The sequence below is a fragment of the Sus scrofa genome, chromosome 4 (assembly GCF_000003025.6).
Source record: "Sus scrofa isolate TJ Tabasco breed Duroc chromosome 4, Sscrofa11.1, whole genome shotgun sequence".
NCBI lineage: Eukaryota > Metazoa > Chordata > Mammalia > Artiodactyla > Suidae > Sus > Sus scrofa.
In genome coordinates this window covers 89,625,630-89,652,901 of record NC_010446.5, presented here as the reverse complement: position 1 = coordinate 89,652,901, position 27,272 = coordinate 89,625,630, and the positions used below count along the sequence as shown (strand labels likewise).

General features: G+C 47.8%; 1 protein-coding gene and 1 pseudogene across 2 annotated transcripts; one reads left to right on the top strand and one right to left on the bottom strand.

Moving 5' to 3' along the window:
* Positions 10,290-11,306, top strand: LOC110260484 (annotated as a pseudogene).
* Positions 15,421-26,936, bottom strand: ITLN2 (intelectin 2). 2 transcript variants are annotated; one of them, XM_013996842.2, is made up of 8 exons: positions 26,764-26,936; positions 25,733-25,799; positions 23,862-23,969; positions 22,271-22,518; positions 21,515-21,673; positions 20,993-21,113; positions 19,561-19,664; positions 15,421-15,679 (listed from the first exon to the last, which is right to left on the bottom strand). In XM_013996842.2, exons 1-8 carry the CDS (start codon positions 26,773-26,775, stop codon positions 15,527-15,529), a joined length of 972 nt encoding a protein of 323 aa, XP_013852296.1. In that variant the 5' UTR covers positions 26,776-26,936; the 3' UTR covers positions 15,421-15,526.

Here is a 27,272-nt window from a genome sequence, read left to right as displayed (position 1 = left end):
CCACGTCTGCAACCTACATCACAGTTCACGGCAATGCCGGATCCTTAACCCACTGAGCAAGGCCAGGGATTGAACCCACCCCCTCATGGTTCCTAGTCGGATTCGTTTCCTCTGCACTACCATGGGAACTCTGGCATTTTCATTGTTATGTGCCCTTGAGTGGGTTACCAAAAGAAACAGCTTCAGAAGACTTGGATATTTTAAATGTGGAGACCATATAACATGTGTTAGTATGCTTTGCTGAATTATACAGTAATTTTATTTTTAATTTCTTGAGGAACTGCCATATTGTGACCAATACCACTTAACTCCCCCCGCCCCCGCCAAGAGTGCATAAGTGTACCAATTTCTCCAAATCCTTTCCATAACTTGTTTTTTGATAATGATTATCCTAAGGGTGTGAGGCAGTATCTCATTGTAGTTTTGTTTTGTTTTACTTTTTTTTTTATTTCTCAAATGAATTGATCACATCTGTAGTTGCATAATGATCATAATAATCTAATTTCACAGGATTTCCATCCCACAACCCAAGCACATCCCCCCACCCCCCAAACTGTCTGCTCTGGAGACCATAAGTTTTTCAATGTCTGTGAGTCAGCATCTGTTCTGCAAAGAAGTTCAGTCTGTCCTTTTTTCAGAATCCACATATCAGTGAAGGCATTTGATGTTGGTGTCTCATTGAACGGCTGACTTCACTTAGCATGATAGTTTCTAGGTCAATCCATGTTGCTAAGAATGCCGGTATTTTGTTCTTTTTAATGTCTGAGTAATATTCCATTGTGTATATGTACCACATCTTCTTGATCCACTCCTCTGTCGATGGACATTTAGGTTGTTTCCATGTCTTGGCTATTGTAAATAGTGCTGCAATGAACATTGGAGTACATGTGTCTTTGGGAGTCATGGTTTCTTCTGGATAGATGCCCAGGAGTGGGTATCTCACTGTAGTTTTGATGAGCATTTTGCTAGTGATTAATGGTATAGAACACCTTTTTATGTGCTTGTTGGCTATTTGTATATCTTCTTTAGAGAAATCTCTATTCAAGTCCCAAGCCCATTTTTTTTTTTTTTTTTTTTTTTTTTTTTTTTTTTTTTTATGGTCACACCTGAGGCATATAGAAGTTCCCAGGCCGGAGACTGAATCCGGCAAAGCCATATCCTTCAACCCACTGCACAGGGCTGGGGATCGAACCTACCCAGGCTGCTGCAATCTTATTCCTAACCCACCATGCCACAGCGGTAACTCCCCCTCCCCATTTTTGAGGGGGGTTTTGTTGTTGTTGTTGAATTTTAAGAGTTCTCTGTAGGAGTTCCCATTGTGCCTCAGTGGATTAAGGATCCGGAGTTGCCCTGAGCTGTGGTGTAAGTCACAGACATGGCTCAGACAGATCTGGCATTGCTGTGGCTGCGGTGTAGGCCAGCAGCTACAGCTCCAATTTGACCTGTAGCCTGGGAACCTCCACATGCCACAGGTGCATCCCTAAAAAGACCAAAAAAAAATTCTCTGTATATTCTAGACCTTAACCCCACTTTAGACGTATAATTTGCAACTAATTTTTCCCATTCAGTCTTTTTACTCTGTTAATAGTGTCTTATGATGAAAAAAATTGTCATGAAATACAATTTGCCTACCTCCTTTTTTTTGCCTGTGCATTTGGTGTCATACCCAAGAAATCATTGCCAAATTCAATATGACGTTTTGCCCTATAAACACCTACAAATCTCTCAGGACAGACCAGAAGTTACCTTTCCTGCAGTCACCCCCCTGATCCCCAGCAGAGTTAGGTGCTCACAGAGCCCCTCAGTAATACTTGTGTTATACCTCAGTTGCTTCTGATTATAATTATGTGTTTGTGTGGATGCCTGTCCTGCCAGACACGGAGCAAGGCACAGGCCATCTTTGTTTCTCCCACAGCAACACGAAACAGGTGCTCCCTGCATGCTCTGTTAAGGGGCCTACAGGCACGCATGCAACACACATGCTTTGCACCACGGCTGGAAGGAGCCATGATGGGGAAGAAATGCACAGATACCTGCCCCCTGAAAAAAAATTAAAAAAAAAAAAAGGAGTTCCCGTCATGGCTCAGCAGTTAAGGAACCCAACTAGTATCCATGAGGACAAGGGCTCGATCCCTGGCCTCGTTCAGTGGGTTAAGGATCTAGCGTTGCTGTGAGCTGTGGTGTAGGTCTCAGACATGGCTCAGATCCATATGCAGTGGGTACAGCCCTAAAAAAAAGAAAAAAAGGGAGTTCCCGTGGTGGCGCAGTGGTTAACGAATCCGACTAGGAACCATGAGGTTGCGGGTTCGGTCCCTGCCCTTGCTCAGTGGGTTAACGATCCGGCGTTGCCGTGAGCTGTGGTGTAGGTCACAGACGTGGCTCGGATCCCGAGTTGTTGTGGCTCTGGCGTAGGCCAGTGGCTACAGCTCCGATTCGACCCCTAGCCTGGGAACCTCCATATGCCGCAGGAGCGGCCCAAAGAAATAGCAAAAAGACAAAAAAAAAAAAAAAGAGAGAGAGACCTTCCCTTTAATATTTCCACACTCATCACCCCCTCCCATCAGATCCCTGGTACTCCCTGAAATGGAAGTGGTCTCATCCTGACTGGGAAAGGGACAAGCTGAAGACTGAGGAGGAAGCAAGGATAACATCTCAGGGTCACCTGTGAGCAGCAAGGACCTTTGTCTCAGACTGTTAATTTGGAAAGGAGTGGTGTAAACAGGCTCAGTCTTGACAGCTCTGACTCTGAGCAGCCCAAGGGCTTCCTCCTCACCTACCTCTGCTGTGAGACATCCTGCAGATACTGGAAAAAATAGGAGTGGAATGATGTCTGGCCCAGAGGGGACATCAAGGCTGCTGCAGACGAGAGAAGAATCCACCTGCCCTGGACGTTAGCACTCGTGGTGACCGCTGGCCAGAGAGAGTGCCCGTGGTGGGAGGGGTTGCCTGGATGAGGCCAAGGGATGCCCAGGATTCTCCCAGGAACCCCCTACACAGAGGGAGTCTCTGCAAATCCTGGCCAGGAGCCAGGAAGTTGAGTTTTGCTCTGCAGAGCTAAACTTCTGGTTGAGAATGACAATACTTTGTGTTTCTCAAGCCATCTCAGCTCCAAATGTCTTCCACTGAATGCTTCTACACACAAGCCTCACCTGACTCAGGCAACTGAGCAGTTTATCCCAAAGGCTAAACATCTAGCGATGGTGTTTTTGGAGACCAACCCTTGCAGTTCTGTCCTCAGTTCAATCCTCAAAGGTCTATGATGCCTATACCTGGACAGAGGATCCTATAGCCCTGGCCCCGGAGACGGCAAGAGAAAAGCGAGGTCCCATTCCCACATACGCAGACGCACTGACACTATGGTCATACCACACCCACACGTATACCAGGTCTCACACACACACAACAACAACAACCACCTTAGACTCATCCCCCTTGAGCTGCACAAGGATTCGCACTCCTTGTTATACCTGGTGACTCTCTATCCAGCACACGAGGCTCTGACTGCTCTCTCATTATGAAACACCTGAACTGGACACATCCATAGTAAATTCCCCTGAAAACAAGAGGCAGAAAACCGTATTAAGGCACATGCTAGAAATAGCCTGTTTAGGTCACCGCAGAGATTCTCTGTACTCAACACTCTAGCCTGACTGGGGGAGTCCAGCCCCTCTGTGGACAATCTTGGTCAAACTTGGTCAAGAGGGACATTTTCCCTACCCCGTGGACCAGAGGCAGTCCTCAGAGAGGGCCCCTGGTCTGCCAGAGGTCTGTAAGGAGAAACTCACCTACACAGGACGATTACACCAAACACCTTCAAGGGCTCAGTGGCCACATTTATAGATCTTCTCACTCCAACCCTGTTCATACTTTCTTATCCTCCTTTAAAGTCTCAAATCCCAAACATAAATAACGACTCCTTTAAATTTTGCAGCATAGGCTTCCACTCTGTGAAGGATATTATGCTGCCAGCTTTCAGATTGCTAAAATAAACCAATGGTTACCCATCACAATAGAAATCCAATGGGCTCACCGTTGGGTTGGTTATTCTACCCCGTGCTCATGAACCCAGCCTGGTCCTAACAAGTTACTAAGGGGCCAGGAATAGAGTCAGGAGGCACGTTTCCTCATTTCAAATGCTAACAATCTTCTGTATGCCCTGGGATCTCTGGCAAGATCCGAACCTTGAAGTGCATCAGATTCCTAATCTGTAAAATGTATCTAATAATAGTTCAGATGGCAACAATAGTCACGCAGATGAAATGAGACAATACATAACATAGAAGAGTAAGAGAAAATAACTGTTACCTAATATCATTGCATCTATGGCCTTTCCTATTATGAATTTAGAGGAGTGTTGAAAACTTACTCTGGCCAAGGAGTGAGTAAAAGGATGTCAGTCGTTTTCTGGGCATCACCGCAATGATAGACCATTGCCAGGCCATTGTCAATCTAACACTCGTCTTCTCCACATTTCCCTGGGAATTTCCACAAGGTACAAGAAAGTCACTGAGTGGGAACAGTAGCTTTGGCTCTTTCAGGATGCTGCATTCCTAAAGGGCAGAGAGGAAAAAATTCTTTCTCAGTATTGAGACTATTTCAAGACTAAGTCAAGGAGTTCCCTATAGCCCAGTGATTAAGGATGGGCCATTGTCATTGCTGTGATGCAGGTTTGATTCCTGGCCCGGGAACTTTCACATACTGCAGGCGCAGCCAAAAGAAAAAGTCAAAATAAGAATCTTCCATTTCCTCTTTGCTGATGATATGATGATAAATCAGTCAGAAGCTGTACATATCCAACAGCCCAGGCCACCCCAGGATGCATGCCCTGACTCAGTCTTGCTGTCTCTCTCATGTGCACATGCTCTCTCTCTCTCTTCCTCCCTCTCCCAAACTGCACTGAATTCCCCTCTCCGATGGGTCTCCTAAATGCCAGGCCCAGAAATCCTCAAAGAAGCAGGACAGGAGCCATCACAGAATCAAGGTTAGGGGAACAAAGACAATAAAACCACATGACCATCTTCAGGCACACAATTATTGTCTCTACACTCATGAAACCAACACAGCCAGCAGCCCTGGGCACCTGGTAACCAGATTATGTCCCAGATTTTGGAAGAATCCAGTATTGATGGGGTACCCCAGCAGGGAGCTCTTCCTCCACTGCTCCAGGGGCACCAGTGGAACACATGCCAGAGGCCCAGGTCCTGGGCTGAGAGGTCTGGGGTCCAGGCGGTCAGGTGACCAGCAGCACTCAGACACCCCCTTCCAGCAGGTGGCAGTGCCCCACCACCCAGCAGACTGCTTGGGAGAAGGTTGTGATTCAAATGGAATCCTCTCTTTCTCTCTCCCCAGCCCTACCTCCACATCCCCGCCCTCCACCCTCCCTTCCACACCCTGGGGTCCAGCCACACTCAGCAACTACCCTTTCCTAGCTGGGTGGTCAGGGCCACCAACCTTGTAGTCATCGCTGGTGGCCGCCTCTGCAGACCCAAAGGTGCAATAATTGGCTCAGGTGCCGGCCCCCTCAGGGTAGACAGCCCTGTTACCCTGCTGACTGGAGCAGTGGTCACCCAAATGTCTAACCACAGGCATTTCCCGGCAATGTGGTTCTCATACACATTGGCCACCAGGGTCCGGCCCTCACCCCCAGACATCATGTCACAGAATGTCTAGTAGTTGATGCCATTCTAAGTGCAGAGGAAATACAGGCCATCTGCAGAGGGAACCAGCCCATGCCCCCCCGTCTGAGACCACACGGTCCTTCTCAAGACCCACAACTAAAATGGTCCTGGAACTAGAGACGCGGCCTAAAGTCACCTCCCTGAGCCTTATCACTGAGTGTCCCTACTGGCACTGGGATCTCCCTGAGTTCAGAAGATCATGACCCATGACTGAGACAGAGCATAGAATCACCAAACCTCCCATGACTCCTCTCAACAATTTAAACACTGAGACTCAGCAATCCCTCTCCTAAGCACACACGCAAAGGAAATGGAGACAGAGTCTCTGAGGCTCACACACCAGTGTTCATCGCAGCATGATTCACAAGAGCCAAAAGGAAGGAACAACCCCAAGCATCCCTCACCAGAGGGAAGGATAAACAAAATGAGGGACATACGCTACCATGTATAAAAGGGAATCAAATTTTCAGCTGCAACCAGATGGCGTGCTAGCGGCTGGACATGGCTTTGTTTGTTTGTTTGTTTTGCTTTTTAGGGCTGTGCCTGCAGGACAAGGAGATTCCCAGGCTACGGGTCCAATCAGAGCTGCACCTGCTGGCCTTCACCTCGGCCACAGCAATGCAGGATCCAAACCACATTTGCGACCGACATCATAGCTCACAGCAATACCAGATCCCTCACCCACTGAGGGAGGCTAGGGATTGAACCCTCAACCTCATGGTTCCTAGTCAGATTTGCTTCTACTGTGCCATGATGGGAACTCCTGGAGCTGGCTTTCCTGGCTAGATCCTGGGGTCACCTGTTGGACCCCATCAGTAGGTCAGCAGCGCTAACAGGTGGCAGGTGGCTTCAGCCCGGGGCCTGGCTGGGGCTCCCGGATGCATAGGGACCCCCCTCCATGAAGCAGACCTGGGACAAGGCACAGGGAATGCGTATCAGCAGAGCAACATCAAACGCGAGCACAAGCATGATGGGGTCCAGAGTTTGAGCACGCCAGCCGGTGTCCAGGTCATTCTTAGTTGTATGCTCAGGGACTGAAAATCACTGAGTCATCGAGAAGCACACCTGGACCCCCTCTCCCCCATTAAATCATTTTCCTTGCTTCAAAAAAAAAAAAAGGAATGAAGTTCTGACACATGCCACCACCCAAATGAGACACAAAAAGGCAGACATTGCATTAGTCACCACTTGTATGGGGTACCTAGAATAGAGAAATTCATAGACACAGGAAGTAAAACAGAATTTAACAGGGTCCTGTGGCTGGGAAGAATATGAAGTTATTACTTGACGAGTACAGAGCTTCTGTGTGAGGTGATGAAAAAGTTTGAGAAATAGTGGTGAGAGTTGCAAAACACTGTGAAGACAAATCATATCACTGAACTGTACACTTAAAAGCGATTAAATTGGCAGATTTTATGTTATCTCTATTTTATCACAATTTTTAACAGATCTCCCAGTGAACAGAAACCCAACTGTGTGGCTCTGCTCAGTGTAAATGCTTCATCACCCACCACGGGCACCACAGCACCTCTTTTGTATTTGCTGGAGCTCCTGGGTAGACATGGAGACCAAGAAAAAAAGGTCCGTTTCTCTTTTCATTTCTTCTTTTTTTTCTTTTTTTTTTTTTTTTTTTTTTTTTTTTTTTGTCTTTTTCTAGGGCCGCATCCGCAGCACATGGAGGTTCCCAGGCTAGGGGTCTAATCGGAGCTATTGCTGCCGGTCTACGCCACAGCCACAGCAATGCCAGATCTGAGCCGCATCTTCGACCTACACCACAGCTCATGGCAACACTGGATCCTTAACCCACTGAGCAAGGCCAGAGATCAAACCCGCAACCTCAGGGTTCTTAGTTGGATTCGTTAACCCCTGAGCCACAACAGGAACTCCTCTTCTCATTTCTTGAGCTGAAGATAGTCCACAGCTAGAGAATATGCAAAGTCTGGCACAAAACCGGTATCTCCTTGCTATTAGTCCCAGGCCCATTCCACTGGCAGAGCAGAGACTCCCTGCCTGGGATGTCAGGGCCTGGGGTGTCCAGCGTCCTCTCCACTCAGCCCATCTGACCCAGTATCCAGCAGAGGCTTATGGCAACACTCCCTCCCCAAGATCTCATGCTGGTGCTGGGCCCTCCCCAGGCTCTGGCTTTCAAAGAAAGCAAACATTCCCCCAAGAGTTTACCTCAACAGAAAATTAGGTTGAGGAGGTCCTGTCATGGCACACTGGAAACAAATCTGACTAGGAACCATGAGGTTGCAGGTTCAATCCTTGGCTTTGCTCTGTGGGCTAAGAATCCGATGTTACCATGAACTGTGGTATAAGTCACAGACACGGCTCAGATCTGGCATTGCTGTGGCTATGGCATAAGCAGGTGGCAACAGCTCCAGTTAGACCTCTAGCCTGGGAACCTCCATATGCTGCAGGTGCAGCCCTAAAATGACAAAAGACAAAAAAAGAAAATTAGGTTGAGAAGAAGAAATAACAGGAGACAAGACTAAGGGAACCAAAGAGAGATTGGAGGTGAGACTGGAGACAGGAGTGACCAGTAGGGGGCAGGCGGTGGTCTGGGGAAAGGATGGCAGTGGTTATTCAGAGAATGCCTCCTAGTCCTGGTGACTCCTTAGCTTATTCTGACAGCATAGATATGACTTTTCAGTAGGAAGAAAAGAGATAGGAAAGCAGGAAGAACAGCATACCCTTAGGCACGGAAAAAATAATGTAGCATAGTCCAGCCTGTTAGGAAATGCAAGTGGTTTAATGTGACTGAAACATGAGGTGTGAGGTAGGAAGTGGTGAGACGCTGGCCAAGAGGCTAACAGAGGCCTAGAATGAAGAACCCTGTATGCTAGTCTAAACCTTAAAGAGCTTGCAGACAATTCTAAAAGTCCAGGAGGACAACGGCAACAAAAAAGAGTCCTGAGCTTTGAAGGCAGAGGTATTCAGTTATAAGTAGCTCAACATGTAAAGTTGAGAGTCCTTGCAGTTATACTCTGCATATCTGAGCTTATTTCGTCATACCCAGAATGAAGCTAGTAAACAGTAATTTGGTGAAGAGCAAGTGAGATGGTATTTAGGAGCCTGTTTTGTACTTTTAAAAAAAGGCATAAATGACAACGAAAAGAGAAATTTTAAAATGCCATTGCTGTTCTTGTTGTAGAGAGGAAGACGGAAGGGAGCAGCCCTGGGCACAAATTGCACCATTCAACTCCCTCGAGAAGTCCCAAGACTGAGGCCACTGGAGTGGGGAGCAACTGGGAGGGGACACAGTTCGTACCAGAAGCCCCTGAGGGCCATACAGAGGCACGGAACTTGGACCCAGGAAATGCTTCAACCAACACCAAAGTGTTCAGGCCAGATCCCACCAGAAGCCAGAAATCACCACTCAGCCTACAACACAAGTCTGGACCAGGAAGTGGCCTCTGAGCAGCTCAGTGACATGCCCCTCTGATTCCAAAGACACCAGGACCCTGCCAGCTGCTCAACCCAGTTCTGTTCTGACCACTTAGAGGAAGTGCTGCTGCTCTGGGAGAGATTCACCTGCACTGCACCCTCTGGTGGCCATCATGAAAAACATCAGGGAACCGGGCAAGATCCTTGTAACTAAGGAAAAAGAAGTTACCTTTTTTTTTTTTCTTTTTTTTTTTTTCTTCCCACTGTACAGCAGGGGGATCAAGTTATCCTTACATGTATACATTTTTCCCCCACCCTTTGTTCTGTTGCAATATGAGTATCTAGACATAGTTCTCAATGCTACTCAGCAGGATCTCTTTGTAAATCTATTCTAAGTTGTGTTTGATAAGCCCAGAAGCTTACCTTCTTGATGATCGTTTTTCTCTTCATTCCTGCCCCCATCCCTGTGCAGTCCCACAAAGCCTCAAAGGCTAACGATGCCTTGTTGTCCACACATCTCTGAGCTAGACCTGCACTCACACACCTTGCCTGAGTCTCAGCAGCACTTTCTTCCTGCACAGAGAGCCAGCCCCCTCCTGCTCTCCCCGCTGGGGCCAGGAGCTGAGAATTGACAGCTGGGGGGACCCTGGGAGCTCTCTCTCTCTGTCTAGAAGCCCAACATGTGCCCATAACCTACATGTTGTTTCAAAGGTCAGCTGTACATTAACACAGCTGACCAAGTACCATACAAATCAGGTTTAGCCAAGAACAAGCATAGTGCTTTCACTCCCCCTCCAGCCAGGACAGCTGCAGCCCAACCCAGAGCAAGCCCAGTGGCCTCAGCTGCAGCTGCATCACTCCCCTCAGAGACACCAGACCACCTCTTCTTATAGTCTTGCAATGGAAACCTACACACAGCTGTGTGTGCACAACATATATACCTCTGTCATGGGCTGATGACCTTGGAAAATCTGCCAGAGATATTTCTTTTTTGTGTTCGCTTTTTAGGGCTGCACCTGAGGCATAGGGAAGTTCCCAGGCTAGGGGTCGAATAGGAGCTGAAAGTGCCAGCCTACACCACAGCCACAGCAACCTGGGACCCAAGCTGCGTCTGCAACTTACACCACAGCTCATGGCAATTCCAGATCCTTAACCCACTGAGCGAGGCCACAGATCAAATCCCACATCCTCATGGATACTAGTCGGATTTGTTTCCGCTGAGCCATGAGGGAACTCCCTGCCAGAGATATTTTCAATGAAGGATTTGGTTTGGGGTTGACTGGATGTGAAAACAAAATGCACTAACACGGAATTCTCAATGTCTGGGTCATCTAATACAGACACAGGTCAAGGTCCTGGGACCTTGGAAACCAAATGCATATACTGTATGATCTATCATAGGAAAATGGAACACTGATAACACTCTGGGAGCAGAAGTGGATTACAAATGAAGACTGGATTTGTCAAGGTTCAAATCTGACATTTGATAGCATTTTATTACATGAGCATAGTAAGAAACAGTCTTCTTACAAAGGGAGTTGTTATGATGTTGACTCAGATTTTGCTGGACCTGACATCCATGGCTTGACTGTTTTTGACCATGAGGCCCAGCTCAATAGATACCTGCCCATGACCTGGGACAGTGCCAAATCAAAGCTGACAAGGGATAACTTTGCGGTGCTTTATAGGGCTAGGGACTTCTATCTCCATACCCATGTTATTATTCTGGGGACAGAATTTGGAGGATTAATTTATCAGAAGGAATGTGAAGCTGTTGATACTTGAATGAATCTTTCTTGGACATTGGGTCCCAACTGCACTCTTTGGGGCATTGCAGCTAATATCATTGGATTCCGTTGCTCCTGTTTCTGCAAAAGCCAAGTCTAGTTCAGTCGGAGTAGGCTACACTCATCCGTGTGTCTGGTATGAAGCTGACAGTGTTCTATTAAACAGGAAGAGCATTACTGCTAGAGGCCAGAACTTGGGCTTTCACTGGGGTTGGAGATTAATCCAAATAGAGAAAGCTCTGGGAAGGGATATCAGAAGACCTGGCTTTAATGCAACTCCTCTGTGACAAGTAGGCTTCCCTCCCATTCCCCTGACCCCCGGTGATAAAAGCAAAGGATGATCTAAACAAGAACTGGATTTTTTTTTCCTTCAGCTAAGACAGCAGATGATTTATAGTATATGTGTTACATTCAGCCACCACTGAGAATAGAACTAGTCCAGAATGTCAAAAGTCCAGGGCAAAGAACCAAAAGGGACCCTTTTTTTTTTTTTTTTTTTTTTTTGCCTTTTCTAGGGCCTCCTCCTTTAGCATATGGAGGTTCGCAGGCTAGGGGTCTAATTGGAGCTGTAGCCACCAGCCTACACCAGAGCCACAGCAACACCAGATCCGAGCCATGTCTGCAGCCTATACATCAGCTCACGGCAACACCAGATCCTTAACCCACTGAGCGAGGCCAGGGATCGAACCCACAACCTCATGGTTCCTAGTCGGATTTGTTTCCCCTGCACCACAACGGGAACTCCTGAAAGGGACCTTTTGACACAAGCAAGGTGGGTCTCAAAGTGCTCGAGGAGATCAGAATGGTGAAATGTGTTCTAGATCCATTGAGTCAAGTCCTGGATAGAAGGCATACAGTCCAACAAATTGTACCAGCATCCTTGGCCTCCAGGCTTCCCTTGTTTCTGCTCCTGTGGCTTCCATGGACATAAAGTTGCCTTGGACTTCTGCCTTATCTTTCTTCTTTTGTCCTTCAGCCTGCACATTCACTTCTTCCTCCACTTTGTTCTCATAGTGCTGAGGTGTCTCGGAAGATAGTACTAAGCCCAAGAGCAAGAACTGTATTTTAAATGTGTAGACAGTCTCATATGAGCTGACTTCTAGTTGAATTGGTTATTGGCCTAGTTACCAGTGCTGCAGTCATGCAGTCACCTTGCATTCTTTAAATCTGTTTAACTCTCAGACGTACTATCCACCAATAATGAAAGGAACCTTTGTGAAAATTGTGGGCAGGAAAGAAAAAGGAAAAGGAAGGGAAGGGAAGGAAGAAAAGCTACTGGGCATAATTTTTTTTTCATTGTCTTCAGCTGCCTAATGCCAGAACCTCAGGACTTCTATGCAATAGAGGAATTTTGACAAAATCTTCTATCCAAGGTAGTTCAACCACAGCACTACAGACATTTCAAACCTAATCATTCTCCCTTTAGGGGTGGGATCCTGGGCAATGGAAGGTGTTACACTGTACCCCTCGCCTCTATCCAGCAGTAAGCCTGCCACCTTTAGATCATCTTCCACATGAAAAAGTCCCCAGACATTCTCACATGTACCTTGGGGTAAGGTTGCCAGATAAATATTGCAGGAGACACATTTAAACTAAAAACATTATGTATCGCTTCTCTGAAATTAAAATGTAAGTGGATCTTTCACTGTCTAACTTTAGTTAGTGTGATAACCTCTAGGTCCAACCATGTTCCTGCGAATGGATTCTTTCATTCTTTTCATGGCTGAGTAATATTCCATTGTATACATGTACCACATCTTCTTTATCCATTCCTCTGTTGATGGACATTTAGGTTGCTTCCAGGTCTTGGCTACTGTGACTAGCGCTGAAATGAACATTGGAATATGATGTCACTTATATGTGGAATCTATTTTTTTTTTTTGTCTTTTTTAGGGCTGCACCTGCGGCATATGGAAGTTTCCAGGCGAGGGGTTGAATCAGAACGGCAGCTGCTGGCCTATGCCACAGCCATGGCAATGCCAGATCTGAGTCAAGTCTGAAACCTACATACACCACAGCTCATGGCAATACTGGGTCCTCAATCCACTGAACCAAGCCAGGAATCAAATCCACACACTCATGCAAACTAGCTGGGTTCATTACCACTGAGCCACAATGGGAACTCCTATATGTGGAGTCTTTAAAAAAGATACAAATGAACTTATTTTCAGATCAGATAAAGACTCGCAGACTTTGAAAACACACTCTGGTTACCAAAGGGGACAGGTGAGGGAGGAGGGATGGATTGGGGGTTTGGGATTGGCGTATGTACACTGTGCTATATGGAATGATTGGCCAATGGGGACTTGCTGTATGGTTCAGAGAATTCTACCCAATATTCTGCAATAATCTATGGTGGGAAATAATCTGAAAAAGAATGGATGTGTATACATGAGTGACTAAATCACTTGCTTGTATAACAGAAATTATCACAACATTGACAATTAACTATACTTCAGTAACACTTTTAAAAATGAAAAATAGGAGTTCCCGTCATGGCGCAGCAGAAACGAATCCCACTAGGAACCATGAGGTTGCAGGTTCAATCCCTAGCCTTGCTCAGTGGGTTAAGGATCCATTGTTGCTGTGAGCTGTGGTGTAGGTCGAAGACGAGGCTTGGATCTGGAGTTGCTGTGGCTGTGGCATGGGCTGGCGGCTACAGCTCCCGTTAGACTCCTAACCTGGGAAGCTCCATATGCTGTGGGTACGGCCCTAAAAAGACAAAAAAGACAATAAATAAATAATTAAATAAATAAGAAAAATAAATGTAAGTGGGTCTCCCATATTTTTACTTACTAAATCTGGCAGCCCTACCTGAGAAGAGATGTCATGCCCCTCATCCTATTTGAGATATCCTGCCCTAAACTACAGAGAGCGCTGCAGAAAGACTACAGTAACGAGTGGTAGTCGACTATAACGAGGGGATGTTATAATCAGATTTGCATTCTAAGCAAGAGTATAAAACATCTCATCTGGAGTTCCCGTGGTGGCACAGTAGATAATGAATCTGACTGGGAACCCTGAGGTTGCAGGTTTGATACCTGTCCTTGCTCAGTGGGTTAAGGACCCGGCGTTGCTGTGAGCTGTGGCGTGGGTCCCAGATGCGGCTCAGTTCCTGAGTTGCTGTGGCTCTGGCATAGGACAGTAGCTACAGCTCTGATGGGATCCCCAGCCTGGGAACCTCCGTATGCCACGGGAGCAGCCCTAGAAAAGACAAAAAAAATAAAAAATAATAAATAATAAAAATAAAATAAAATGTCTCATCTGCACACAAGCCAGAACTGCTGTCATTCAGCGTCCTGTTTTCCCACAGATGATACACGGAGACCTCACTGGAACCTTTGGTTCCCGTTTGGAATAAGCACCTGAAGCTGGGAGCCCAGACCTTGCCGGCCACAAGCATCCCTGAGGAGTGTCGTGTTGTGATTTACACTATGAAATATTAATTTGACCTCCATCCTGATTCTGGCCTAGAGGTCCTGAAACCTTTGGAATTTCATAAGTGATCAAGAAAAAAGATGGGGGGGGGGTCTTTGCTTATGTTAATGAAGTGAGAACCAACCCTGTGATGTGAGGGAGGAAAATTCCAATCCCACCTACCCAGACCCTCCTGGGAAAACAGAGGTGGGAAGTTGAATCAATTACACTAATCAATGATTTCATCAATCATGCCTGTGTCATGAAGCCTCTGTAAAAACCCGGAAAAGGACAGGGTTTGGAGAGCTTCCGGGTTGGTGACTACGGGGAGCCCGGGGGACAGTGCCAGGCTCAGAAAGGCCAAGGAAGCTCTGTGCCCTTTCCCCCTACTGTGCCCCTGGCCTCCCTCCCTCCCTCCAAGCTGGCTCTTCCTGAATTATGCTCTTTTATAATGAGCTTATCATCTGCAAAGTAAAACATTTCTTTGCATTCTATGAGCCACTCCTGCAAATTAACTGAACCCAATGAGGAATCTTTGGCATCCCCAATCTATGGCCACTCAGTCAGAAGTGCAGGTGACAATCTGGACTCCGTAACTGGCACCTGAAGTGGGAGACTCGAGGGACAGTCTTGTAGGACACAGGCTTTCACACTGGGACCTGAAACTGTTTCCTGGCATCTGTGGGTCAAAGTTTAGCTGAGTTGCAGGACACGCAGCTGGTGGTCTATGAATTTCTTGGTGCTCTGAGAACCATCCCCAACCACGCACATTGGAACCGCCACTCGAATCATTTTAGGAACATGGTTCTGAGTATCAAAGGCAGGGGAAAAAAGGGAGCGGGCAGTTGTGACCCTGCCATTTCTTTTTTTCCTGCTGAATCTCAATCATCATCATCTTTTCTTCTTCATGATGTTTATTGGATTAACCAAGAACTGCATGGTAGGAAAATTCACAAGATTTTCCTCTGGTCTTCAGTCTCACTCAGGAGTTCCCTAGAAAGAAGGGGAAAACATGTATGCTGGGACCTGAGACTTGACGCTCCAAACCCAGGGGGTCTAAAGAGGAAATCCACAGAACAAGAGACATTATTTTGAAAAGATCCTTCCGGGTCTCAGTCACTTTGTACAAAGAACTCAAAAACACAGAATGGGAAAGCATCAAGATTTATTCTCCTCTCCTCCTTGTTAGCATTCTGTGTTTCCATCTCTGAGAACCTGGGGTTAGGACTGGGCTCCACGTCTCCCACCACCCAGCTCTCAGCGGTAGAACAGGAGCACAGCAGCCTCAGTTATCTCCCGGCTGGAGCTGGAAGCAGTGTGTGTTCCATATCCGTTCCAGTCAAAGGCGGAGAAATCCCCACACTGCGCAGGATTGCCCTCTGGGAAGAATCCTCCTCCACCAATGCAGTGCTGGGAGCAGAGAGAAGAGACATAGAGAGGGGTGTGCTGGGGACACCACTGAGACTTAATGGGACAATTGCAGGTATCTGTGGTTGTGGTCCTAATTGGCTTTGCCCCAACCCCAGGTAAAACTTCTCCCTCCAGTGGACGCTGAGGTCATGCTCTTTCCTGAAATCCTTTCTACCTTCTTTATAGTTCTTCTCCGTCCCCTCAGCCCCTCTTTGGCTCAATCAGTCCCCCAGCTGCTCTTCTTCACGGCTCTGTCCACACCTCACTCTCCCGATTATGGCTCCTCACCTCCCATGACATACCAGCATGATCATATGGCGTCAGTCTCCTCTTCAGTCTCTGCTTGAAAACCCATATCCAAAGCCACCTGGAGATCTCCACCTAGATGGCTCTAGATCTAAAACGCCATTGAGCAAAACCCAATGAATTCTCTCTCTTGCTGCCCCTGAACTTAGTCCTCTTCTTGTCACCCATCCTAATGGATACCACAGCGTTGGGGGTATAGTGGTGAGCATAGCTGCCTTCCACCATCATGGATAGAACTAAGTCACCCAAAACGAAAACCTGAAGTCTCTTCAGTCTCCCTCACTTTCCATGCCCCATATTCGTTAGCGCCTCAAGAACTGTAGACTCCATTGCCTGTGTATCCACCCTTGCTCATCCAACCTTATCAAGAAGATGCTGGCTTGGAGTTCCCATCATGGCTCAGCGGAAACAAGTCTGGCTGGCATCCATGAGGACGCAGGTACGATCCCTGGCCTCACTCGGTGGGTTGGGTATCCGAGCTGTGGTATAGGTCACAGATGTGGCTTGGCTCCAGCATTGCTGTGGCTGTGGTGTAGGCCAGCAGCTACAGCTCTGATTCAGCCCCTAGCCTGAGAACCTCCAAGGGTGCAACCCTAAAACAAAAGAAGAAGAAGAAGAAGGATGTTGGAGAATACGTTCATGACCTCAACATGTAGAAATATTTTGTAAACCAAGCATTCGAGTACTAATCATATGTGAGGATATAGATATTGGACTTCACTGGCAATAATCATGTCCAGTGCTCACAAGATAAAAACTTTCAGTTATAAAATAACTCCTAACAGTATGGTACTGGTATCAAGACAGACAGACAGAGACAGACAAGTGGAACAGAATTGTGAACCCAGAAATAAACCCTGACACCTATGGTCAATTAATCTTTGCAAAGGAGGCAGGAGAATAAAATGGGAAGAAGAAAGTCTATTCAGCAAGCATTGCTGGACAGCTGCATGCAAAACAATGAAACTAGAACACACCCTCACGCCATGCACAAAAATAATCTCAAAATGGCCGAAAGACTGAAATATAAGACAAGACACCATCAAACTCCTGGAAGAGAACACAGGAAAAACATTCTCTGACATTAACCTCATGAATATTTCCTCAGGTCAGTCTCCCAAGGCAACAGAAATAAGAGCAAAAATAAACCAATGGCACCCAATCAAACCGACAAGCTTTTGCACAGCAAAGGAAACCAAAAAGAAAACAAAAAGACAACTTACAGAATGGGAGAAAATAGTTTCAAATGATGCAATGGACAAGGGCTTAATCTCTAGGATATACAAGCAACTTATACAACTCAACAGCAAAAAAGCCAACCGCCCAATGGAAAAATGGGCAAAAGACCTGAACAGACTGTTCTCCAAGGAAGATACACAGATGGCCAGCAAACACGTGAAAAAATGCTCAACATCGCTGATTATAAGAGAAATGCAAATCAAAACTACCATGAGATACCACCTCACACCAGTCAGAATGGCCATCATTAATAAATCCACAAATGGCAAGTGCTTGAGGGGCTGTGGAGAAAAGGGAACCCTCCTGCACCGTTGGTGGGAATGTAAGCTGGTACAGCCACTATGGAGAACAGTATGGAGCTACCTTAGAAATCTATACATAGAACTACCATATGACCCAGCAATCCCACTCTTGGGCATATATTAGGACAAAACTTTCCTTAAAAAAGACACATGTACCCGCATGTTCATTGCAGAACTATTCACAATAGCCAAAACATGGAAACAACCCAAATGTCCATCGACAGACGATTGGATTAGGAAGATGTGGTATATATAGACACAATGGAATACTACTCAGCCATTAAAAAAGAACGACACAACACCATTTGCAGCACCATGGATGGAACTAGAGACTCTCATACTGAGTGAAATAAGTCAGAAAGAGAAAGACAAATACCATATGATATCACTTATAACTGGAATCTAATATACAGCACAAATGAACGTTTCCACAGAAAAGAAAATAATAGACTTGGAGAATAGACTTGTGGCTGCCCGGTGGGGAGACAGGGAGGGAGTGGGAGGCTTCAGGAGCTTGGGGTTAATGGATGCAAACTATTGCTCTTGGAATGGATTTACAGTGAGATCCCCTGCTGTGTAGCACTGAGAACTATGTCTAGATACTTACGTCACAACACAACAATGGGAGGAAAAAGTATGAATACGTGTATGTGTAAAGTGGTCCCCATGCTGTACAGCAGAAAAAATAAATAAATATAGACCTGAGGGGAAAAAAAAAACCCTTCTCTCATACAAAATAAAATAAAACAAAACAAAACAAAACAAAACAAAACAAAATGAGTCCTGGGGGAGTTCCCGTTGTGGCACAGCAGAAACAAATCTGACTAGGAACCATGAGGTGGTGGGTTTGATCCCTGGCCTCGCTCAGTGGGTTAAGGATCCTGCCTAGCTGTGAGCTGTGGTGTAGGTTGCAGAAATGGCCCGAATCCCGCATTGCTGTGGCTGTGGCTGTGGCATATGCCAGCAGCTATAGCTCCGATTCGACTCCCAGCCTGGGAACCTCCATAGGCCACAGGTGCCACCCTAAAAAGCAAATAAAATAAAATAAAATAAAATAAAAATAAATAAAACAAGGCCTGGGGATGAAACGGTGACTATAATTAAGAATACTGTATTGGAGTTCCCGTTGTGGAGCAGTGGTTAACGAATCCGACTAGGAACCATGAGGTCGCGGGTTCGGTCCCTGCCCTTGCTCAGTGGGTTAACGATCTGGCGTTGCCGTGAGCTGTGGTGTAGGTTGCAGAAATGGCCCGAATCCCGCGTTGCTGTGGCTCTGGCGTAGGCCGGTGGCTACAGCTCCGATTCAACCCCTAGCCTGGGAACCTCCATATGCCGCGGGAGCGGCCCAAGAAATAGCAACAACAACAACAACAACAAAAAAGACAAAAAAAAAAAAAAGAATACTGTATTGTATGTGATAAAAGTTACTAAGAGAGTAGATCTTCAAAATTCTTGTCACAAGAAAACATTATTTGTGGCAATGTGTGGTGGTGGATGGTGACTGGCTCTACTATGCTGATCATGTCACGATTTATAAATACATAGAATCATTATGTTACACCCCGGAACTCATACACTGATACATGTCAATCATATCTCAGTTTTTAAAAGAATGATAACAATTGAAAAATTGGGTCTACAAAGTACCATCGAAAGAGTCAAAAGACGTAGTTCCCATCGTGGCTCAGTGGCTAACGAGTCCGACTAGGAACCATGAAGTTTCGGGTTCGATCTCTGGCCTTGCTCAGTAGGTTAAGGATCCGGTGTTGCGGTGAGCTGTGCTGTAGGTCACAGACGTGACTCGGATCTGGTGTAGCTGTGGCTCTGGCAAAGGCTGGCAGCTACAGCTCCAATTAGACCCCTAGCCTGGGAACCTCCATATGCCGCAGGTGTGGCCCTAGAAAAGGCAAAAAACAAGTGACAAAAAAAAAAAAAAAGAGTAAAAAGGCAAGCCACGGAGAAACACATCAACACACCCCCTGCAGGTGAACACACACACACAAATGCACAAATCATGGGTCTTCCCAAACTCACATGTTCAGTGTTGCAGCCAGTGACTCTCATCCCAGCACACAGGGCGTTGGCTGCTCTCTCGTTATTAAACACCCTGAACTGGACAAATCCTGCCACAAATTCCGCTGGAAAAGAAGAGGCAGAGAAAGAGCCAAGGATTCAAAGGAGGAGCTAGAACCAGCTTCCCTTTGACTAGTTCAGGATGCCCTAAACCAACAGGGCAGGGAGCCCAGCACCTCTGCGGACAGTGGCTGCTACATCCTGGCCCTGAGCTTACATGGAAGAGAAATTCTCCTCTTCGGGGGCAAGAAGACCAAGGCTGGGGCTCACAAGAGGTCACTTGTCTGCCTAAGGCTTTCGGAGAACTTAGACTCCACTGAAAGATCAGCAAGCACAGTGCCCGAGGTCCAGCAGGAATAAACAATGATGGGATGGGCCATCCGCTCCTGCTGGCACACTTTGCATCCAGTTACCATGAGCTTTTATGTTCCCACCTACCATTCCTTGCTTTCTTATCCTCCCGCTAAAGACTTAAGTTCTGTGGCTTTATTTTGCTGAAAAATACGCCTTTTTAAAAATCATAGGTATCCGGGAGTTCCCGAGTGGTACAGCAGAAATGAATCCAACTAGGAACCATGAGGTTGTGGGTTCAATCCCTGGCCTTGCTCAGTGGGTTAACTATCCGGCGTTGCCGGGAGCTGTTGTATAGGTCACAGATGCGGCTTGGATCCTGCGCTGCTGTGGCTGTGGTGCAGGCCAGCAACTGTAGCTCCGATTAGACCCCCAGCCTGGGAATCTCCATATGTGGCAGAAGTGGCACCCCCCCCAAAAAAAATACTAATAATAATAGGTATCCATCATAACTAAAGTGAATTTTCCTCACCACTTTCGAATGTTCTCACCTGTCAACATTAGCCTAATTTTGCCTTAACTATTACAAGAGGTCTTACAGGGTATTGGTTAAGAAGCCTGAGTTTAGAGCCTGTAAAATGGAGAAGGTAGGAATTCTAACATCATAGTTTTCTCATGATAATTAAATGTCACTGAACCATGTCAAGTTCCTCTATAGGAGTTCCTGTCATGGCAGAGCGGAAACAAATCTGACTAGGAACCATGAGGTTGCAGGTTCTATCCCTGGCCTCACTCAGTGGGTTAACGATCCAGCGTTGCCCTGAGCTGTGGTATAGGTCTCAGACTCGGCTCAGATCCTGCATTGCTGTGGCTATGGTGTAGGCTGGCAGCTACAGCTCCAATTGGACCCGTAGCCTGGAACCTGCACATGCTGCAGGTACGGCCCTAAAGAGAAAAAAAGAAAAAGAAAAAGTTCCTCTGTAAGAGCTTGGCATCTTGAACATGCTCGATAAGTGCTAGCAAGTATTAATTGTTGGTATTTACACTTGCTCCAAGAGTGCGGGAAAGGACTGATGACTGGGCTTGGGAAGCAGACACTCACTTTGTCCATAGGGTGAGTAATAAGACGCAGTTTTCTGAGCATCGCCATAGTCATAGACAACAGGAATGGCTGGGCCATTGTCAGTCCAACATTTCCCTATTCCGTATTTCACTGGGTATTTCTGCAAGGACCCAAAACAGAGGCTGTGTGAGGCCAGTAGAGAGGCTGCCACATGGGGAAGTCGGGGGTTTAGCGCCCTCAGTTCTCTTGTTATGTAGAAATCGGCCTGGATAACAGGGATTCCCTTCTCTCCACAGCCAGGTCCCTCACCAGCCTCCAGCCCCTTGTCCTCCTCCCTCGCTGCCCCCATTCCTTCTCCCACAGGGCTCTCCCCCTGCCTGGCCCATTATCCCTCTGAAAGAGGCAGCCCAGGTATCACAGTGACCCACAGGTAGGAGAAAGCCAAACACAGGCACCTGCTAGTGAAAAGGGACCCAGAGCAGACGGACTCCTTACCCCAAGACCTGGCTCTCCATTCACCAAAGGAAGAACCCCCCACCCACAGCCAGTGGCCCCATATACCTGGTAGAGTCCAAACAGATTATGTCCCAGGCTCTGGAAGAATCCAGTATTGGTGCGGTACCTCAGCAAGGAGCTGTTCCTCCACTGCTGCAGGGGAGACCGGTTGGGCACATGCCAGATGCCCAGGTCCCGGGCTTGGATGTCATAGTAGCCAGGGTTCTAGAGAGTGACATGCAATGAGCCTGACCAGCCCATGAAGCCCAACCAGCAGCAGACCCCACACTCAGCCCTCTGCTGAGTTGAGAGGTCTGGGCTCCAGGCGCACAGGTGGCCAGCAGCACTCAGACACCCCCTTCCACTAGGTGGCAGTGCGCCACCACCCAGCAGACTGCCTGGGAGGAGGTTGTGATTCAAGACATGGAATGCTGGAGCTCCCATCGTGGCTCAGTGGTTAATGAATCTGAGGTTGCAGGTTCGATCCCTGGCCTCGCTCAGTGGGTTAAGGATCTGGCATTGCCTCGAGCTGTGCTGTAGGTTGCAGATGCAGCTCAGATGCCGCACTGCTGTGGCTGTGGCATAGGCTGGTGGCTACAGCTCTGATTAGACCCCTAGCCTGAGAACCTCTCTATGCGGGTGCGGCCCTACAAAAGACAAAAGACAAAAGACAAAAAAAAAAAAAAAAAGACATGGAATCCTCTCTTTCTCCCTCCCCAGCCCTACCGCCACATCCCCACCCTCCACCCTCCCTTCCACACCCTGGGGTCCAGCCACACTCAGCAACTACCCTTTCCTAGCTGGGTGGTCAGGGCCACCAACCTTGTAGTCATCGCTGGTGGCCGCCTCTGCAGACCCAAAGGTGTTGTAATTGGCCCAGTTGCCATCTCCCTCGGGGTAGTCGGCCCTGCTGCCCTGCTGACTAGACCAGCGGTCACCCAACGTGCATTTCCCAGCCATGAGATTCTCGTGCACACTGGCCACCAGGGTCCAGCCACCACCCCCAGACGTCATGTCACAGAAGGTCTGGTAGACGACACCATTCTCAGTGCGGAGGAAATACAGGCCATCTGCAGAGGGAACCAGCCCACAGGCCCCTGTCTGAGACCACAGGGTTCTTCTCAAGACCCCACCCAGAAAGACCCTCGGGATGAAGAATGCATTCAGGAGTTCCCATCGTGGCACAGCAGAAATGAATCTGACTAGGAACCATGAGGTTGCGGGTTCCATCCATGGCCTCACTCAGTGGGTTAAGGATCCGACATTGCCATGAGCTGTGGTATAGGTCACAGACTACAATTACAACTACAACTCGGAACTGGCGTTGCTGTGGCTGTGGTGTAGGCTGGCAGCTACAGCTCCAATCCAACCCCTAGCCTGGGAACCTCCTTATGCCACAGGTGTGGCCCGAAAAAGCCAAAAATAGAAAAAAAAAGAAAAGAAAGAAAGGCCCTATAAAGCTAAAAAGAAAAGAAAAGAAAAAGAAAGCAAGCAAGAAAGAAAAGAATGGATTCAGAAGGCTCCACACAATCCATTTGCTGGAAGACAATTCGCTTCACATCATCTATGAGCAGGGACATGCCTGCCTTTGCTCCCTGCTATCTTTTCAAAGCCTTTATAGAGCAAACATCCTAGAAGACAGAGATGGTAACTCCCTCTGAACAGCGCCTCCTTCTCTGGCCAGGAGAGGCCAGAAATCAGCACCCAACCACATCAGGATGTGGCCTCTACAAGTCAGAGTAAACGGCAGGCATGGTCACTGCCTGTTAGATAACATTCAGGTTCCCTAAGCCCAGAGATCCTCTCCTGGACCCATGTGCAGTGGGCCGGCCAAAAACGAAAAAAATAAATAAAATGAAAACGAAAATAAAAAGGCTTGCCCAATCTTTTCCAGCCCCATCTGTCAGCCTGCTTGGCAAACCCACTGCATCTTCAGATGTCTCCTGGCCCTACTCACATCACCCTGTTGGGACTGGGATCGGGGAGACAGCACAGGGAAAAGCTGATACTCTGACTACTGCTGTGGCTGTGAATAACACATTCTCTGTCTCCACCTCAGGAGGCTCGTCTTTTCTGCCAGCATCTATGAAACTGTGGCAGGCTAACACTTTAGCTGAAAAAGAGGGAAATAGCTTAGACTCATCACAGCTCTGCCCACCAGCCTAAGAGTCACCAGGATCACTGCATTCTCCCTGTGTTCAGAAAATCATGTCTGCTGTGCCAGAGGCAGGGGGGCCCCAAAAGCCTCAGTATTCCCACTGGACAGCTCCTTGGCTGGAAGCTGGACTCAGAGAAGACACGCAGTTCGGGCACATTCCTCTTGATCTCCATGACTGGAATCTCCTCTAGATTAAAAAAAATTAAAAAAATAAAAAGATCAAAAGGGGATGTGCTGGACTAGTTTATTACTCACCACCTGCTCTATGGCAACTTTCTTTGATTTCCTTGCAGCTCCGAGGCAGGAAAGACAGAAAAGGGGCACACGATTCGTTCTCCGGGAACCATTCCACAGACTGGGTCGCTGCTAGAGGATGTGAAGATAATTCTCATTAAGAGTCTGATGCCACCGAACCACCCTTCCTGGTCATGGGCTCCCAGCCTCTGCCCACTTCATTTGCTCATCACTGTGCTGTGAGGCCCCAGAGGTCAGGGTCCTCTCTGCTAAGACCAGCTGGCACACATCTAGTACAGACGCAACACTCAAATTCTTCTGCTCAACTAAAACGAAAACTGGGGAGTTCCCGTAGTGGCACAGTGGAAATGAATCTGACTAGCAACCATGAGGTTGCAGGTTCGATCCCTGGCCTCGCTCAGTGGGTTAAGGTTCTGGTGTTGCCGTGAGCTGTGGTGTAGGTTGCAGACACGGCTCGGAACCCTCGTTGCTGTGGCTGTGGTGTAGGCCAGTGGCTACAGCTCCGATTAGACCCCTAGCCTGGGAACCTCCATATGCCGCAGGTGTGGCCCTAAAAAGCAAAATAAATAAATAAGAGAACACAGAAAATTGTAACAAATTCTGAGGGGCTAGGAGAGAAGTTTAAAAATAAAAATAAGTAAAATTTAGAAATGAAAACTATGGACTTCCCTTGTTGCACAGCGGGTTAAGGATCCAGCAATGTCACTACCGTTGCATATGTTCAACCCCTGGCCCAGGAACCTCCACATGAGGAGGATGAGGCCAAAAAAAAGTCACTGTGCCTATTCTGAGGGGTGGAATTGTGAGAATGGGGATCAGTCAAGGTTGTTCCCTGGACACAGCCCTCACCACCCAGCCCCCTCTAGGATCTCTAGGCCAGAGCCATAGGAGTAGGAGTATCTAGAAGGGAACTGCCTTTTTTATTTTTTTAATATTTATTTATTTGTTTATTTATTTTGTCTTTTTGCCTTTTCTAGGGCTGCTCCCGTGACATATGGAGGTTCCCAGGCTAGGGATCAAATCGGAGCTGTAGCCACCGGCCTACACCAGAGCCACAGCAACGCGGGATCCGAGGCACGTCGGCAACCTACACCACAGCTCACGGCAACACCAGATCCTTAACCCACTGAGCGAGGCCAGGGATCGAACCCGCAACCTCATGGTCCCTAGTCGGATTCCTTAACCACTGCGCCATGACGGGAACTCCGGGAACAGTCTTTTTTAGAAAAAAATAAAATATAGTTAATTAATAATATTGTGTTAGTCTCTAGAGTATAGCCAAGTAATTTGGAGATATACATATAGATATTCTTTTTCAGATTCTTTTCAATTATAAGTTTTTACACGATTTTGAGTATAGTTCCCTGTGCTACACAGAAGGTCCCTGTTGTTTGACTATTTTATATACAGTAGCATGTGCATATTAATTCCAAACTCCTAATTTCTCTCTCTCCTCCCCTAGCTCACCCAGAAGGGGGCAGTCTTTACCATGCCGCCCCTGAGCCTCCTCTGTCATACAGCCCTGACCACCAGCTCCTTCAGGGAATCCCCAGGCCAAGGCCATAGGAGAAGGAGTAGCAACAACGGAACAGACTTTACCATGGCTCCCCTGAGCCTGCCAGCCAACCTAACGCACAGAGTGGAGCCCCAGGGTGTGGCTTAACTAACACCCTACCTTCTTCAGACCAGACCCACGGAGAAGCCAGCAATCAGCACCCAGGACACATCAGGTTGGCTGCAAGGTTGGCCTCTGTGCATCTCCATGACTTCCCCTCTGTGCTAGGACTTCAGCCTGCAGCCCAGCTCTAGTCCCTCTGCTCCACTGCACACCTCAGGGCAGCTGAAGAAATTGCTGCTCCTCAGAGACTTACCTGCACTCTGCCCTCTGGTGGCCACAGAGAGGAACAGCAGGAGGCAGAATCGGGCCCCAAAACTCCTCTAAGGGGAAAAAGAGATGCCTAAGGTTACTGGCTGGACCATCCTTTCTTTTCCTCCCATCCTTTCTCCCTGAACTTTCTGAGTAAGTGTTAGGGGCTACATGGGGGCTCATTGTTAAAATGGCTCTTTATGCTGACCCATGAGACTGACCACCTTGCTCAGGGGACATCCTGTTTTCGCCACTGGTGCCTCCTCTTCCAAGACTACGAGACTCTTTCCCCCCTTTCACTGTGGGACACCACACACCTCCAGCTTTCTCAAGATTATGAGACCAGGAGTTCCCGTCGTGGCGCAGTGGTTAACAAATCCGACTAGGAACCATGAGGTTGCGGGTTCGGTCCCTGCCCTTGCTCAGCGGGTTGACGATCTGGTGTTGCCGGAAGCTGTGGTATAGGTTGCAGACGCAGCTCGGATCCCACGTTGCTGTGGCTCTGGCATAGGCCGGAGGCTACAGCTCCGATTTGATCCCTAGCCTGGGAACCTCCATATGCCGAGGGAGCAACCCAAGAAATAGCAAAAAAGACCAAAAAAGAAAAAAAAAAAAAGGATTATGAGACCACCCTACCGTGAGACACCTCTGACTTCCCATGACTGTGTGACCACCAGAGTCCAGCTGCAGGCGAAAGATAAACTAAACTCCCCACGCTTCAGGGAATCCAATTTCCCATCCTGGGAGATTAAGAAGGCCCCGAGAGAAGGGTGGGGGGCGGGGCGCTGGCTCTTCTCAAGGGTCAGTCACCCTCTCCTTTTCCCTCTAATAAATTTTCTTCTCTTTGCCTGAACACACTCTTTTTCTCCGCACTCACCTTACACTAAGAAAACCTCAAATGGAAAGGTATGGGCTTCTAGCCGTTGGGGAACCTCCTCGAATAGCCCCCACCCCTATCCAGCCCTACAAATACTTCACTGGTCATGGGCTCCTTTCTCCTTAAATCCCTCCCCATCCCTGAGACCAAGACCAGACCTGAGCTGGCATCTTGCCTCCCCACACGCAGACCGTCCCTCAGACTCAGAAACGCCTTCCTCACAGCACAGAGAGCTCCCTCCTTCCTTCTTCACAGATGCCAGGAGCTGAGAACTCCCTGCCAGGTGGAGGCTCAGGGCTACTGTCTGCAGTAGAGTCCCGATGGGGGGCAAGTGTTGAGCTTTTATGGGGAGAGCAAGCATGCAGGCCCTGCCCGGCCCTGCCCACTGCAGGCTGCAGGCCCTGCCCTTGGGCCTCCTGCCCTTGAAAGTCCCAGGTCATCAGCCTCTGGCAACAAGAAGAAATGTGTGACTGGCTGGAGAACCAGGAAGCAGTGCTTTTGGTCACACAAGTGACAGCCACCCCCTGAGGAGGGGGAACCCTGTTCAGGACACACATAGCGAGCGTGATGTAACAACCTGTCGGGATGGATGGGTGCTTACAGTTCTTCCCTGAAGCTTGTCCTGCTCCCAAGTCAGATGCCCAGTGCCTCACAGACCTCTGCCAAG

Coding starts and splice junctions, on each gene's coding strand:
- ITLN2 (XM_013996842.2), bottom strand. Junction 23,970..25,732: donor CACCAGAGGGCAGAGTGCAG/GTAAGTCTCTGA, acceptor ATCCTCTAGCAG/CGACCCAGTCTGTGGAATGG. Junction 22,519..23,861: donor AAGTTGCCATAGAGCAGGTG/GTGAGTAATAAA, acceptor TTCCCTCTGCAG/ATGGCCTGTATTTCCTCCGC.